The sequence below is a fragment of the Gorilla gorilla genome, chromosome 8 (genome assembly GCF_029281585.2).
Source record: "Gorilla gorilla gorilla isolate KB3781 chromosome 8, NHGRI_mGorGor1-v2.1_pri, whole genome shotgun sequence".
Classification (NCBI taxonomy): domain Eukaryota; kingdom Metazoa; phylum Chordata; class Mammalia; order Primates; family Hominidae; genus Gorilla; species Gorilla gorilla.
In genome coordinates this window covers 131486431-131500836 of record NC_073232.2, presented here as the reverse complement: position 1 = coordinate 131500836, position 14406 = coordinate 131486431, and the positions used below count along the sequence as shown (strand labels likewise).

Here is a 14406-nt window from a genome sequence, read left to right as displayed (position 1 = left end):
CCAGGACAAATAAGCAGGCCCCAAAATACATTTCCGTGGTTTAAAATCTTGAACCCATACCTCTACCTTTTCTTATTTTAAAATAATTGTCACAAGTGTTCATGAAGCTTGCTTACTATATTTTCTAATTACTAACAATCCATCATTTTCCTCTAATCCACTTACAGGCTTTCTATTTTATTGCTACATTAATGCTTTCCACTTTATATTATGTCTTATTACAGTAAGACTTTGAAGATACAGTGAATTTAGGAGCCATCTGTCTTTAAGAATGCAAAATAAAAAGAAAAGATAGGCCCCGGTGTTACCCACCAACATGGACAACTACAAATTATTTTACAGCATTTTCAAAGTGTGCCTGTCTTTCTTCAAGGTCTGTTTCTCTATTGTTTGGGACAAATGTGACTTTTACTTGAAAGCCAAATTTTAAATTGCTTACGGTGTATTTTGTTAAGTGAACTAAATTAAATTTCACATTTGCCAATTATATTTCTCATCTGTAACCACTGACAAGAATCTTTAAGAAGTGTTTTTAAACCTTTTAAACAACTCAGATTTTTTTAATGTACTGTTTTATATTAGATATTTCACTAAACTGACTGAAAATTTCATTTCTGAATATTTAGATAATATGGTTATTTGGAGAACTACTAAGTTTAGTAAAATAAATTCAATATATGAGAACTGAGAAGAGAAACATAAATTGCTTTAATTTCTAAAAGTGTCCACACTAATTAGGATATATGGGCTCAAGTCTCTAACAAAGGCCCAGCCAAAAGAAACTGGAAGCACTTAAAATCATGGCTTTCCTCTAGGCATAAGAGAGAAAGAGGGGGAGAGATGCAAATTGTAAATGAGGTTTCCATTAAATGATTAATTTTTCTTGTTCACGTGTCAGTCTCTCCCTGCTTCCGCAGGCCCTCTCCATTTCCAAGGCATCATCAAGAGCTATTTTCTCACCATGAGATGACGACCAAACTCTCACAGCAAAATTGAAAAAGCCTTTAAAAGGGAAAAAAAAAAAAGTGAAAGGCACATTCTTGAGCACTTTCAATCACTGTAATTCTGCCCCAATGGGAGTCGGTCACTCCACACAAGCTTCCAGCCTGCAGCTCTCTTCTCCAAGGCTCTGGGGAAAAAAACCCAATTTGTTGGCTTAACGAACAACAATATCAGACAGTAAATTCACGTTGGTGAAAAAATACTGGGGAGAACAATTTGGAGGGGGCGGGTGGAATTTATATCACTTTGCCCACTCTAAGCAAAGCATTATAAAAGAAGCAACCAAATGCTCAGGGAAGAAAAAAAGCATCTATCAGGCAAACAAATATATACAGCAGTAAATGTCGGGGGCAGATTCCCTGGGCAACAGGAGGAACCAGCGAAACTTGCAAGGCTCCAGTACCATCAGACCCAGTGATTTCCCAAGAAATAATTTCAGAATGGAGCGACAGTGAAAACTTTCCCAGCCCCCGAATCCTGAGATACACAACCGTGTTCCACCACTAGGTGGCCAGCCGCAAAGGCTGCAAGAGGGGCGGGGGAGGTGGAGGGCTGTTTTCTCTGCTTCCTCCCTTTCAGGACCATTCCCCAACCCAGAGGAGAGCCTACCAGCACCCACCTAGATCCTGTCCACTAAAAATGTCAGGTTAGGGAAAAAAAAAAACAAAAAAACCACATACACACACAGCTCAGGCCTTAGAACCTGAAGTCACCAAGTAACAAGCCTCTCCTAAAAATTTATTCCCACCAAAGCTAAGCAATGGGAGGGAGACTAACCTGTATATTTTAAACTCTGCTGGGGTTTTCAAAGCACTGCCTCCCTTCGGGGCTTCTGAAATAAACCTTCTTGCCCACTGGCTGCTTTAGAGTGACAAGTGACGACGAAAGTAAGACACGAATGCCGGGTTGAGTTGCTGAAACGCTGCCCACGGAAGGCTATGCATCACCTACCCCCACAGTGTGTAGGGAGCCACAAGGTGATGGAACGGGCTGAATAAACACGAATCGTTTTATTGCTGGCCAGAAATTCTTCCCTTCATTCATCAAAGTAGGTGAATGAAAATATTAAGTAGGTAAGACATTTTCATGGACTGCTCACCGAGTATCCTTCTAAAGTCAAGCCCTTACTCAGTCTGCCTTCTACCTTGTATCAAATAAAGCGTTCTCCCGTGAAAGGGAAAAACCTCTTCCCCTTTTATGAAAAAGGTCGCACACTAGAGCTCAAATCTTGACCAGAAAAAAAAAAGGAAAATATGCGACATAAATTCCAGGTATTCCTAAATATATATATTTACATGTACACAACACAATCATTTTAGGAAGCATCCAAGTTTCTGCCTCCCCCCTTTTTTCTGTTTTTCATCAAAAGGAAGAGTCAAAATATGCGTTCTTAGGGTTTGACTCAGGATCTTACACACTCCATTTAGACAATATTTCCTGCCAGCTAAATGCAGGAAATCTAATGATTTGCATAGAAAACGTATCTAAAGCACCAGCACACTTACCTTTCTTTTCTTAACTGAGCCAAAATCTAACAATTTCAGTTATCACACTCCCAGAAAAGAAAAACCTGAAATACTGAATTATTTTCTAGGTGATCTGTACAGCCATCCTTTGATAATTCTATGAAAAGGCTAATTCCTCAACATCTGACTTTGCCTTTAAAAGGCTTCCTTCCACACGACGGGATTTCCCTAAGAAACATCCCAGCGGATGGTTTCCAGCAATAGTCTATATCAACTCAGCCTGCGCAGGCAAAGACTTGGCTTCTGCTCATTCCACCCCCGCCCCTCGAACACACACACCAGTTCACACAGAACCATCCCGGGCCGACTTGAAACGCTATTTTATGTGCATGTTTGCTCGTCGCTCCCCGAATGAATGCTTTTCCAACTGACCTTTCAACAGCTGCCGAGATGGCACGCTCTGCAGGGCGAGCGCTGGAAACTAGGAGATATGTTAGCATCCAAATCCCTGCAACCTTCTCAGCCCAAGTCCAGATTCTCTGAGCCCCAAGGCAGGAACCCTGAAGGGTCTGCAGAGCCGCTCTCCGAAGTGTCCTGCTCGCGACCCACTCGCCGGCAGCGGGCATCCTGCACGGGCGCAGCCCCAGCCCGCACGCCGCCCGACACCCGCACCCTGGCCCGCGGCGGACGCGCCGGGCACGTACCGGCCCTGCCTCTTACCTTCCCTGGCTTTCAGCAAGACCGTGTTGGCCACGATGTTTTCCAGCTCCATTGACAGTCGGCGGTCAGCAACGGAGCCGGCCGGCGGGGCTGTCAGCGCCTGGGGTGCTGCCGCTGCTGCTGCCGCTGCTCGGGCTGCCGCCGCTGCTGCTGGAGCCGGGGGAGCCAGCAGCCCGCCTTGCCTACCGCATTATTCCTGCTCTCAGCCCAAGAGTTTCCCCCTCTGCAAAGAGGAGCCGCCGCCGCCGCCGCCGCCGCCGCCGCTTCTTCCTCCCTCTGTGTCCCCCCTCCCCCCTCCCTCAACACGCTCCCCCCCACCCCCCACCCTCCGCGTGTCTCTGTCACTCCATTCTCCTCCCCTCCGGCTCCCTCGGATGCTTTAATGCCTCGGATGCTTCTGCCTCCCCTCAGTCCCTCCCGGGGGTGTGGTACTAGCAGGCTCGGGCGGCCGCACTGCGCAAGCGCCGGCCCAGGCGCGCCTCCTGCCTCGGTGCTCGCGGCGCGGGGCCTGCTGGGAGCTGGAGTTCTCCCGGCCGCGCGGCGCCGGGGCTGAGCTGGGCTGGCGCGCGGCTGTCGGAGCGAGGACCCGCCCCGGGACGGCACCGAAAGCGAAGGCGGGCACCGCCCGGCCGACAGGCGACTCAAAGGCGGCCCAGCCAAGCCGAAGTCCCCAGCACCCCCCCGCAGGCTCCCGCTTGCCCCCTTCCCGTCCCGTCGCCAGCCCGGAAAGCGGAGTGCACGGGCCCCGGTGACGGCGCGTGAAGCGCCGCGGCCCGGCAGGAGCCAGTGCGGGTCCCGAGCCGTGCTCGGAGTGGGAGGGCTGCCAGCTCGGCCGCGCGCCACAGCCCGCTTCCTCCAGTCCGCGCCAGGCCCGCGAGGGTCTGAGTCCCGGGTCAGTGACGCGCGCCCAGGGTCCCCGCACGCGGCGGCGGCCGGCCCGGCCTGGCCCCTGCCCAGCGTCTCCCACGCGGCGCCTCGGGCCGCGGACAAAGATGCACTTTGTTTCCTCGGAGGGCGCGAAGGGCTCTGCGGGTCGGCTGCGACCCGGCGCTGGCTGCCCGCGCTGCTCTCGGTGCGACCCGAGCGCCCCCCGGCGGCCGCGGTGCGCGGCGCGGGGTCTACGCGGACGGCGCCTGGGGATCGGGGTCCAGCGTGGGAAGCTGCTCGTTCTGTGAATAAACTGCCTTCCAGCACACCCGGCCAGAAAATCCACGAGCCTCCCTGCAGCCAAACCCAGCCAGATTAAGTAATAAAAACGCAGACGGAGTCGCCGGAGTCTCCGCCGTGGGGAGCGTTAATGAGTAACAGCCAGGCCAGCGCCAAGCCGGCGTGGGATTAACGTTTTTAAATTCCGGTCTTATTTATTTTGGGGCTCTTAGCTCCTTCCAGTGTTATGCTCAGAACATCAGACTCCAGGTCTGTGCTCAGTCCCGTTTCCTTGCTCCCTCCGCTCCGAAGGCCCCACTCCTGGAAATGGGCTGTCTTCGGTCACCCGGGATCTGCCACGAGTGTCCTACGGCTGGGGGCGGGGCAGGCAGGCCCCAAAGAACAATGAGGCCTTTGCCTCCTCTGCATCCTGCGGGCCGGATATCCGTTCAGAAGCCGACTCTGGGCCTTCTCTGTCCAGAAGGAGGAAACCCTCTGTCCCCAGGGCTGCCAGGAAGTCGCAGGGAGGTGCCGAGAGAAACAGAGAACAGTTATTATGCATTGGAGAATATAAAGAAATCAATAAACCTTCCAGGCCTTGGAAACTGGTCTGGTCACTGATTGTAACAACCCAAGATTATCTTCTTTCCTGGGGGAGTATACCCACCACCACCACTTCCTGGTGTCTAGACTTGGGTCAGTGAGTCTCCCTGGGCCTCATTTATCTTGTCTGCAAAATGGGGGCAACAACAGTTTACCTGTCAGAAGGCGGAGGGCTCAGCGGGTGACTTTTCAGGCACTTACCACTCCAGGAATTACTGTTCTAAGCAATCCAGGCTTGGTCTTTGCTACATATTCACGTGCCTAGAGCCCTAACCTTTAATGAAAGGATCTCTCTCAGACAGCGAGACCCCTAAAGCTGGCAGCTCCTAGAGCCCTCCACCAACCACACTGGTCACTTGCTGGCAGCATAGGGCCTGATGAAGCCCGAAGTTTGTTTATTAGGCTAACATTAAAAAAAAAAAAAAAGAAAATTTTTGAATGCCTTTAGATGGCTTATGCACCATAACAATTTTCTCGGGCCGGGCGCGGTGGCTCACGCCTGTAATCCCAACACTTTGGGAGGCCGAGGCGGGAGGATCACGAGGTCAGGAGATCGAGACCATCCTGGCTAACAGTGAAACCCTGTCTCTACTAAAAATACAAAAAAAAATTAGCCGGGCGTGGTGTTGGGCTCCTGTAGTCCCAGCTATTCAGGAGGCTGAGGCAGGAGAGTGGCGTGAACCCGGGAGACGGAGGTTGCAATGAGCCGAGATCGCGCCACTGCACTCCAGCCTGGGCGACAGAGCGAGACTCCGACCCCCCCCCAAAAAAAAAAAAAAATTTTCTCAAAGGTTTTTTTTTGGTTTTTTTGTTTTGTTTTGTTTTGTTTTGAGACAGTTACTCTGTCACCCAGGCTGGAATGCAGTGGCCCGATCTCGGCTCACTGCAACCTCAGCCTCCCAGTGATTCTTGTACTTCAGCTTCCCAAGTAGCTGGGATTACAGGTGTGTGCCACCATGACTGGCTAATTTTTGTATTTTGAGTAGAGACGGGGTTTCGCCATAATGGCCAGGCTGGTCTTGAACTCCTGGACTCAAGTGATCCAACCCGCCTCTGCCTCCCAAAGTGCTGGAATTACAGGCATAAGCCACCATGCCTGGCTCAAAGTTTCATGAGCATACAAATCACGGGGGATCTTGTTAAAATGCAGATTGCATTTGGATAGATCTGGGGTGGTTTCTGAGATGTTGCTCTTTCTAACAAACTCCAGGGCTCTGTCGATCCTCGTGGTCAGTAGACCACACTCAGAGTTGAAAAGCTCTCTAGTTTACCGTAACTCCCTATTGTCTTATACCCAGCCCAAGTCACTAGTGATTTTATTTATCTGGCCTGTATAGACATTTAAGTTTTCCGTCCTGGGAACCCCTGCCTCTCCCTCTCATTTTACAGATGTGAAACAGACCCAAAGTAAGTGAGTTGGCATGGTCACTCAGCAAGTTAGTGTTAGACTATTTTTTTGTCCACTACAAGCTGTTGCTTCCTGCCTACACAAATACATGGTTGTACATCAGGTTTTTGTGCCTCTATGAGGAAATTCAGACACTCCAATGCAAGAATGGAATAATAATGGCTAGCATTTACTCAACACCAACTGTGGGCCAGGCTCTTGTGGTCTTTTAAATGGATTATCTCCTTGAACACAATATCCAGATGAGGTAGGGAACACAGGCCTATTTTATAGATAAAGCACCAGGTTAAGAAAGGTTTTATAGGCCGGGCACGGTGGCTCACGCCTGTAATCCCAACACTTTGGGAGGCCAAGGCAGGCAGATCACCTGAGGTCAGGAGTTCGAGACCAGCCTAACATGGTGAAACCCCATCTCTACTACAAATACAAAAATTAGCTGGGTGTAGTGGCAGGTGCCTTGTAATCCCAGCTACTTGGGAGGCTGAGGCAGGAGAATGACTTGAACCCGGGAGCCAGAGGTTGCAGTGAGCCAAGATCGTGCCATTGCACTCCAGCCTGGGCAACAGAGTGAGACTTTTTTTTTTTTCCTCAAAAAAAAAAGAAAGGTTTTATAATTTGTCCAGGGTCACATAACTAATAAGTAGAAGACCCGAGATTTGAACCTGTCAGCCTGACTCAGAGTTGGCGCACTCAATTTCTGGCTTGCACAAGCTAGCCAGCACAGCTTGGTAGTAACTGTTCTGTGTGGCTGCCAAGATGAACTTGTATTATAAGAAGGCAAAGCACCCAGTTGACTAAATCATTAAGATTTCAAGGGGTTTTCCATTTTCATCTATAATTCCACCATTATGGCTTTATTCCTTTCAATTAACTGCACTAACAACTCGTGGTCTTCTTGAAAAATGGGTTTGATTCAAGGAAGAGTAGGCTATTAAATATAAATAGCTAAGTAGGGAATCATTGACAGCCAGCTGAGAGCAAGAAGGGAAATCCAAATGGAGGAATGGGGGTGAGGATGGAGGGATGGGAATATGTCAAAGACAGCCAGCTTCAGACTCCACTCAGGAGCAGCTGAGCCAAAAATGCAGAAGAAGGCAGATGCAGTGGCTCATGCCTGCAATCCCAGCACTTTTAGAGGCTAAAGCAAGGGTGTAGGGGATGGGGGCGTGGAGATCGCTTGAGCCCAGGAGTTCGAGACCAACCTAGGCAACATAGCGAGACCCTGTCTCTACGAAATAAACCTAAAAATTAGCCAGGTATGGTGGCACTGAGCTATGATCGCCCCACTGCACTCCAGCTTGGGTAACAGAGTAAGACTGTCTCTAAAAAATAAAAAAGCAAAAGAAACAGGGAACCTTCAAATTCTTCTGTCAGCACCTGTATCTGCCATGAATAAAGCTGCTGGGTCAGAGTTCTTGTAAATAGAAGTCTACTATGCTGGAAAGCCACAAACCTATCGGCCTTCTAAAATATGGATTCCTTTTGCCTGAATAATCAAATTGGCTTTCTGAATAGTCCAGGAACTGGAGTTTCCATCCCTTTCCTTGACTCAAAGCTTTTTAATCCTCAGGAAGCAGCTGCAGATAGAGCTTCCATTCTCTCATTTATTCTCTTCTCCTTCAGAGTTTACCTTTCTGTGTCCAGCCCTGCAGGGAGTTCAAGGCAATTTCCCAGGGAGCTCACCACTGGGAAGGAAAACACACCGGATGCAAACAACCTCCATACAATGGAATAAGGGCCATTGTGGAGACACACACAAAGGACTTTGCAAACAGGGGAAGAAGTGATTTCAGGCACCAAGAGAGGAGAAATGTGAGCTGAAAGCAAATCTGGAGGCTTGAGGTTTCCAGTTAACATTTCCTCCCCTCTGAATTCCCTTCATCAATGGACCTCAGTGGTTATCAATTGGACATTAAAAGTTTTACTGTGGGCAGGGCACAGTGGCTCATGTCTGTAATCCCAGCACTTTGGGAGGCCAAGGTGGGCGGATTACCTGAGGTCAGGAGGTCAAGAACAGCTTGGCCAACATGGTGAAACCCGTCTCTGCTAAAAATACAAAAACTAACCAGGTATGGCAGCATGCGCCTGTAGTCCCAGCTACTCAGAAGGCTGAGGCACGAGAATCACTTGAACCCGTGAGGCAGAGGTTGCAGTGAGCCGAGATGGTGCCACTGGGCGACAGAGTGAGACTCTGTTTCAAAAAAAAAAAAAAAAGTTTTAACATGTTGTAAACTGCCTATTGCTCTTCTAGTGACTTCATATTTTTCTTTTTTTTTTTTTTTTTTGAGATGGAGTCTCGCTCCGTTGCCCAGGGTACAGTGCAGTGGCACGATCTTGGCTCACTGCAAACTTTGCCTCCTGGGTTCAAGCGATTCTCCTGCCTCAGCCTCCCGAGTAGCTGGGATTACAGGTGCACACCACCACACCTGGCTAATTTTTGTATTTTTGGTAGAGGTGGGGTTTCACCATGTTGACCGGGCTGGTCTTGAACTCCTGACCTCAAGTGATCCACCCACCTCAGCCTCCCAAAATGCTGGGATTACAGGTGTGAGCCACCATGCCCAGCCAATATTTTTCTTTAAAGTCAGCTCACTTTGAAAACTTTAATTCATCCTAACCAATAATATTTGTGAAATGTGAGGAGTAGTAGAAGTCTCATGCTCGAGAAAACCAATCTCCAAACAACACGTGGTGTCTTTGCAGCCTTTGGTTTCCAGATGAACTGGCCAATCTTAATGAATTGATTGGTTTTGCCAGGTGGATTGTTACCTATACACATCTAACCACTTAGCTTGGTCCCAAGATTTTGTGGGATCATTTGTCTTGCATCAATTCTCAACTGCAAGTTCAGAAAAGAAGAGTCTTGCTGAAACACACACACCTGCTGATTGTCTCAGCCACATGTGGTTGCCAAACTCCCATCACTACAGCAATTTAACACAGTCTTCTTTAATGAAAAGGAAAGTCCTCCTTCCCTGGTGCCATGTTCAGTTAGGAGGGTTCCCACAGTAGATGTGTTACAAAGTTTAATGAGACAGCTTTTCAGTCCGTGCACCTTTCTCCAGTACCCATCCCATTACTATACCCAGAACCTCATCCAATCCTCCAAGGCGGGTACTTTTGAAAGACATTGTTGCCTCCATTGTATACAGAGGAAACTGAGCCTCAGAGAATTAGGAGGTCTGCTGCCCAAGGCCAACTGATTAAGTGGATGGCGAGGCTATTTAGGTGTCTGCTTTCCCTACTCAAAGGCCTAAAATGTGTCTTTTTTCATCTTTTGATTCTCTTCTCTATTGAACCTAGTACATGCCTGACACAGGGAGCATTTGGCCATATTTATTGACTTATACCACATATGGCATGACTCAGCCCCACCTGGGCCTCCTGGCTGCTAAGTTATGCTATACTAGGTAACTATCAAAATTCCCACATCTCTGCCAGGTCAGATTTTAAAAGGGAAAAAATTAGGGGAGATTGGTCTCCTGTCAGAGGTCAACGTGTTACAGAAAGTCAAGGGCAGACTGTCAGTCCCTGGAACTTCCAGCTCTCTGATGGTACCTCTGACCTCAAACCTGGCATCTCCTATAATCAACCCAGTAGTTAAATTGGTCCCAGAATTTTAAAGGAAACTAGGCAAACCAACTTCGATTCCATTTTCAGACTGAGTAAAACACGAGATGTTTAACCCAGAAATGGCACACAGAAAGTTGGGCACTTTTTTGTTTGGTTCAGTGATGAAACAATCAATAGATTTAGATGGAGGAAAAATGTTCAAATTGGCAAGGAAATTACACAGTAAAAATATAAAAATTAATTCTGTACTTTCAGAGTAGGTGAAGGAAAAACAACCTCTTCTCCAGTAATTTTTACTTATTTTTATATATATTTTTTGAGATGGAGTTTTGCTCTCGTTGCCCAGACTAAAGTGCAATGGCACCATCTTGGTTCACTGTCTCCCAGGTTCAAGTGATTCTCCTGCCTCAGCCTCCTGAGTAGCTGGGATTACAGGCGCCTGCCACCACGCCCAGGTAATTTTTTGTATCTTTAGTAGAGATGGGATTTCACCATATTGGACAGGCTAGTATTGAACTCCCGACCTCAGGTGATCCGCACACCTCGGCCTCCCAAAGTGCTGGGATTACAGGCATGAGCCACTGTGCCCAGCCCCTTTTCCAGTAATTTACTTAAAAGCCAATGATTTCCTGTTAATATAGGTAAGGAAAGAATCCAGACCATCACTTGTGGTCTCTTTATGACCAGCATCTATCAGGTGATGACATGCCTAAAGCTAGTCAATTGTTTTGCATGGTAGCCTATATTGGACATACAGATACGATCTTATCAATGGTAGAACTCCTTCTTAAGAGAGGAGGAGGAGGCAGGCTGAATTAAATGCAACATTAGGAGCCCTTATAACCAGATGACTCATAGGTGAAGTGGGCTCACAGGGTTTCAACCCTCCGGCTGTGATAGCATAAACTTTCTTTTATTTATGTATTTTTTTTTTTGAGATGGAGTCTCACTCTTGTCACTCAGGCTGGAGTGCAGTGGCACGATCTCGGCTCACTGCAACCTTCGCCTCCCAGGTTCAAGCGATTCTCCTGCCTCAGCCTCCTGAGTAGCTGGGATTACAGGCGCCCTCCACCACACCTGGCTAATTTTTTGTATTTTTAATAGAGATGGGGTTACATCATGTTAGCCAGGCTGGTCTCGAACTCCTGAACTTAGGTGATCCACCCACCTCGGCCTCCCAAAGCGCGGGGATTACAAATGTGAGCCACTGCGCCCAGCCACATAAACTTTTTCTTGCTCAAAAAACTCTGAGTCCAATTATTTTTGAAGCCTCGGAATAAAGCATTTACTGACCTAAGATAGGCCATTATATATGCATGTGTATATTTCATGGCCCTGATAAAAGGAGGATATATTTTCTCCCTCATTGAAATCTCAGCTAGCCAGTTATATGCTAAATGTAATGCATCGCACAGAATGATTTTTTTTTACAATTACATAAAATAGAATATAATATCTAATTTGCCCAGTTGGTTTGGAGCAGCTCAAGTCCTCCTGTAGTGGCATCTTAGAGCAAAGCTGTGAGTTGATGTGCTATAGAAATGAGTTTGTGCAGGAGCAGTTAGATACAGTTGGAGCACTCACTCCAAGCAGCCGTCCTAGTCTCCTCCATGGAGAGAGGATGCCACCTAGCATGAACTCTGGAGAGCTGCAGCCAAATGGTGAAAGCAAGCTGCAAGCTCCGGAACCTTCGTGTGATCCAGGATACCAATCAGACCCCTCCAGTCCAGGCTGAATGTGACCTCTGTTTGGGGGAGGTGGCAGGCAGGTCAGCCTGGGGAGACACTGGTTAATGTGTGTCCCAGTCCTTTAGGGCTGCTACAACAAAGCATCTTAGACTGGGTAACTTATAAACAACAGAAATGGATTGCTCGTAGTTCTGGAGGCTGGAAAATGCAAGATCAGGGCACCAGCAGATATGGTGTCTGGTGAGAGCTCACAGCTTCAAGGATGGTGCCTTGTTGCTACGTCCTCACATCACAGAAGAAGCAAGAGAGCTCCCTCAGGCCTCTTTTATCAAGGCGCTAATCCTATTCAGGAGGACTCCATTCTCATGACCCAGTCACTCTCAAGGCTCCATCTCTTAATACCCCAGGAGGGCCAGGATGGGGAAAAAGAGGCAAGATCAAGGGTGCTCTACATGGTGTCCTCCCAAGTTAGCAGATCCTGCATCACAGGAGGGAGGAAGGAGTATTTCAAAGGAGAAAAACAGTCCCTAAGGAGGTCCGTATGGGGCTAAAAAGGTGATAGCATTTTTAGCTCACATCCTGCTTTATGTTTGCCTTATCGGCATTGTAATTTTAATTTCTGTCTGTTATTTCTAAGGCTTCAGTTTAAAAGGACTGCCTGTCCTAGCTGGGATTGGAGAATTGAGAGAAAGGCATGTGATCCTCCCGGGACCCAGAGGTAAGTACAAGGAGAGCAGCAGCAGCCCAGAGAAGCCCCTGGAGCTAGGGCTGGAGGGGACCGGAGAAGCAGGTGTCTGCAGTGAGCTGGATACCTAAGGTGAAGAGCCTGCCCAGGATCCATATGAACAAAATGGAAAGTTTCTTTGGGGCTCCCGAGAGGTCCCGAGAATGAATCTTGCTAGTTCGGGCAAGTAGGGGCTCTGGTTGTTGGACTTTTGGATACCAACATTAGTAACTTTTTTGGTAGCTGCAATGAACTGAATATGTTCCCCCAAAATTCAGATTGAAATTCTAATCCCTAATGTGATGGTATTAGGAGGTGGGACCTTTGAGAGGGAATTAAGTCATGAACGTAGAGCCTTCATGAATGGGACTAGTGCTCTTATAAAAGGGACTTCAGAGAGCTCTTCCACCCTCTCCCCACCATGTGAAGATACAACGAGAAGTCAGCAGCGGGCAACCCAGAAGAGGGCCCTCATCAGAACCTCATCATGCTGGCTCCCTGATCTCAAACCTCCAGCCTCTAGAACTGCGTGAAAGAAATTTCTGTTGTTTATAAGCCACCCAGTCTATGGTACTTGTTACAGTAGCCGGAACTAAGAGAGTATCCCAGCATGTCGAAACAGAACCTGACAAAATAAGGTCGCATTGTTCAAAGATGTGTGACTTCCTTCCTTTGACGTTTATTGAGTGACTATTAAGTAGGAAGCATAGTTGGGCACCACAAAGATGAGTCAGACATGCAAGCCCTTTTTTAAACAGCTTGTAGGTGTTTAGGGCCAACAAGTTACACACACAAGAAGCCGGAATAGAAGACAGATCAACATGAGAAGTACAGACTGCTGTAAGAAGGGTATTTTAAACTGTTTGGATCCAGTGTTGGCAAAAATCTCCTAGAAATTGCTACCTTCACTCACTGTGGAGGGAGTGTAAACTGGCACAGCCTTTCTTAAAGGTAGTTTGGCAATACATAACAAAAATCATAAAAACGCACCTAGGGGCTGGGCGTGGTGGCTCACGCCTGTAATCCCAGCACTTTGGGAGGCCAAGGTGGGCAGATCACGAGGTCAGGAGTTCAAGACCAGCCTGACCGATATGGTGAAACCCTGTCTCTGCTAAAAATACAAAAATTAGCCGGGTGTGGTGGCACACGCCTGTAGTCCCAGCTGCTCAGGAGGCTGAGGCAGGAGAATCGCTTGAACCTGGGAGGCAGAGGTTGCAGTGAGCCAAGATAGCGCCACTGCACTCCAGCCTGGGCAACAGAGTGAGACTCCATCTCAAACAAACTAACAAACAACAACAACAACAACAACAAAAAACACCTAGCCCTTAGTCATAGCAGTTCCAATTCTAGAAAAACACTCTAAAAAATTAGATAAGAACGTGTACAAAGATTTGGCTACAAGGATGTATACAGATTACATTATTGATTATAAAATGAAGAAAAAGTTGAAACAACACAAATTTCCAAGAATAACAGATTGGTTAAGTAAATTATGAAACAACACTTCAGTGGTATTCCTGCCAAAAATGTTTAACCCGAATCTAATCAGAGGAAATATCAGACCAACCAAATAGGAGATGTTCCACAAAAGAGCCAGACTGTGTTCCTCAAAAATGTCAAGGTCAAGAAACATAAAGAATGACTGAGGAACTGTTCCAGATTAAAAGAAACTAAAGAGGCCAGGCCCAGTGGCTCACACCTGTAGTCTCAGCACTTTGGGAGGCCAAGGCAGGCAGATCACTTGAACCCAAGAGATTGAGAACCAGCTGGGCAACGTGTTGAAACCCCATCTCTCCAAAAATACAAAAATTAGCTAGGCATGGTGGCACGTGCCTGTAGTCCCAGCTACGTAAGAGGCTGAGGTAGGAGGATTGCTTGAGCCCCAGAGGTCAAGGCTGCAGAGAGCTGTGATTGCACCACTGCACTCCAGCCTGGGTGAGAGAGCAGGACCTTGTCTCAAAAAAAAACTAGAGACAAGACCACTAAATATGCCATGTGTGATACTGCATTAGATCATGGTAGGGAGGTGAGTGGCTACTATGAAGGATATTGTTGGGACATTTGATTAAATTTGAA

The 14406-nt window shown here is 47.7% G+C and overlaps 1 protein-coding gene across 1 annotated transcript in view; it reads right to left on the bottom strand.

Moving 5' to 3' along the window:
- The window catches only part of GRK5 (G protein-coupled receptor kinase 5), a 250391-nt gene extending 246755 nt beyond the window's left edge, over nt 1-3636 (bottom strand). The window contains exon 1 of the mRNA XM_031015495.3: nt 3189-3636. Within this exon, the coding sequence (XP_030871355.1) occupies nt 3189-3240 (52 nt within the window). The 5' untranslated portion in view covers nt 3241-3636. The remainder of the gene's footprint in view (nt 1-3188) is intronic.
- Nucleotides 3637-14406: the final 10770 nt, after the last annotated feature.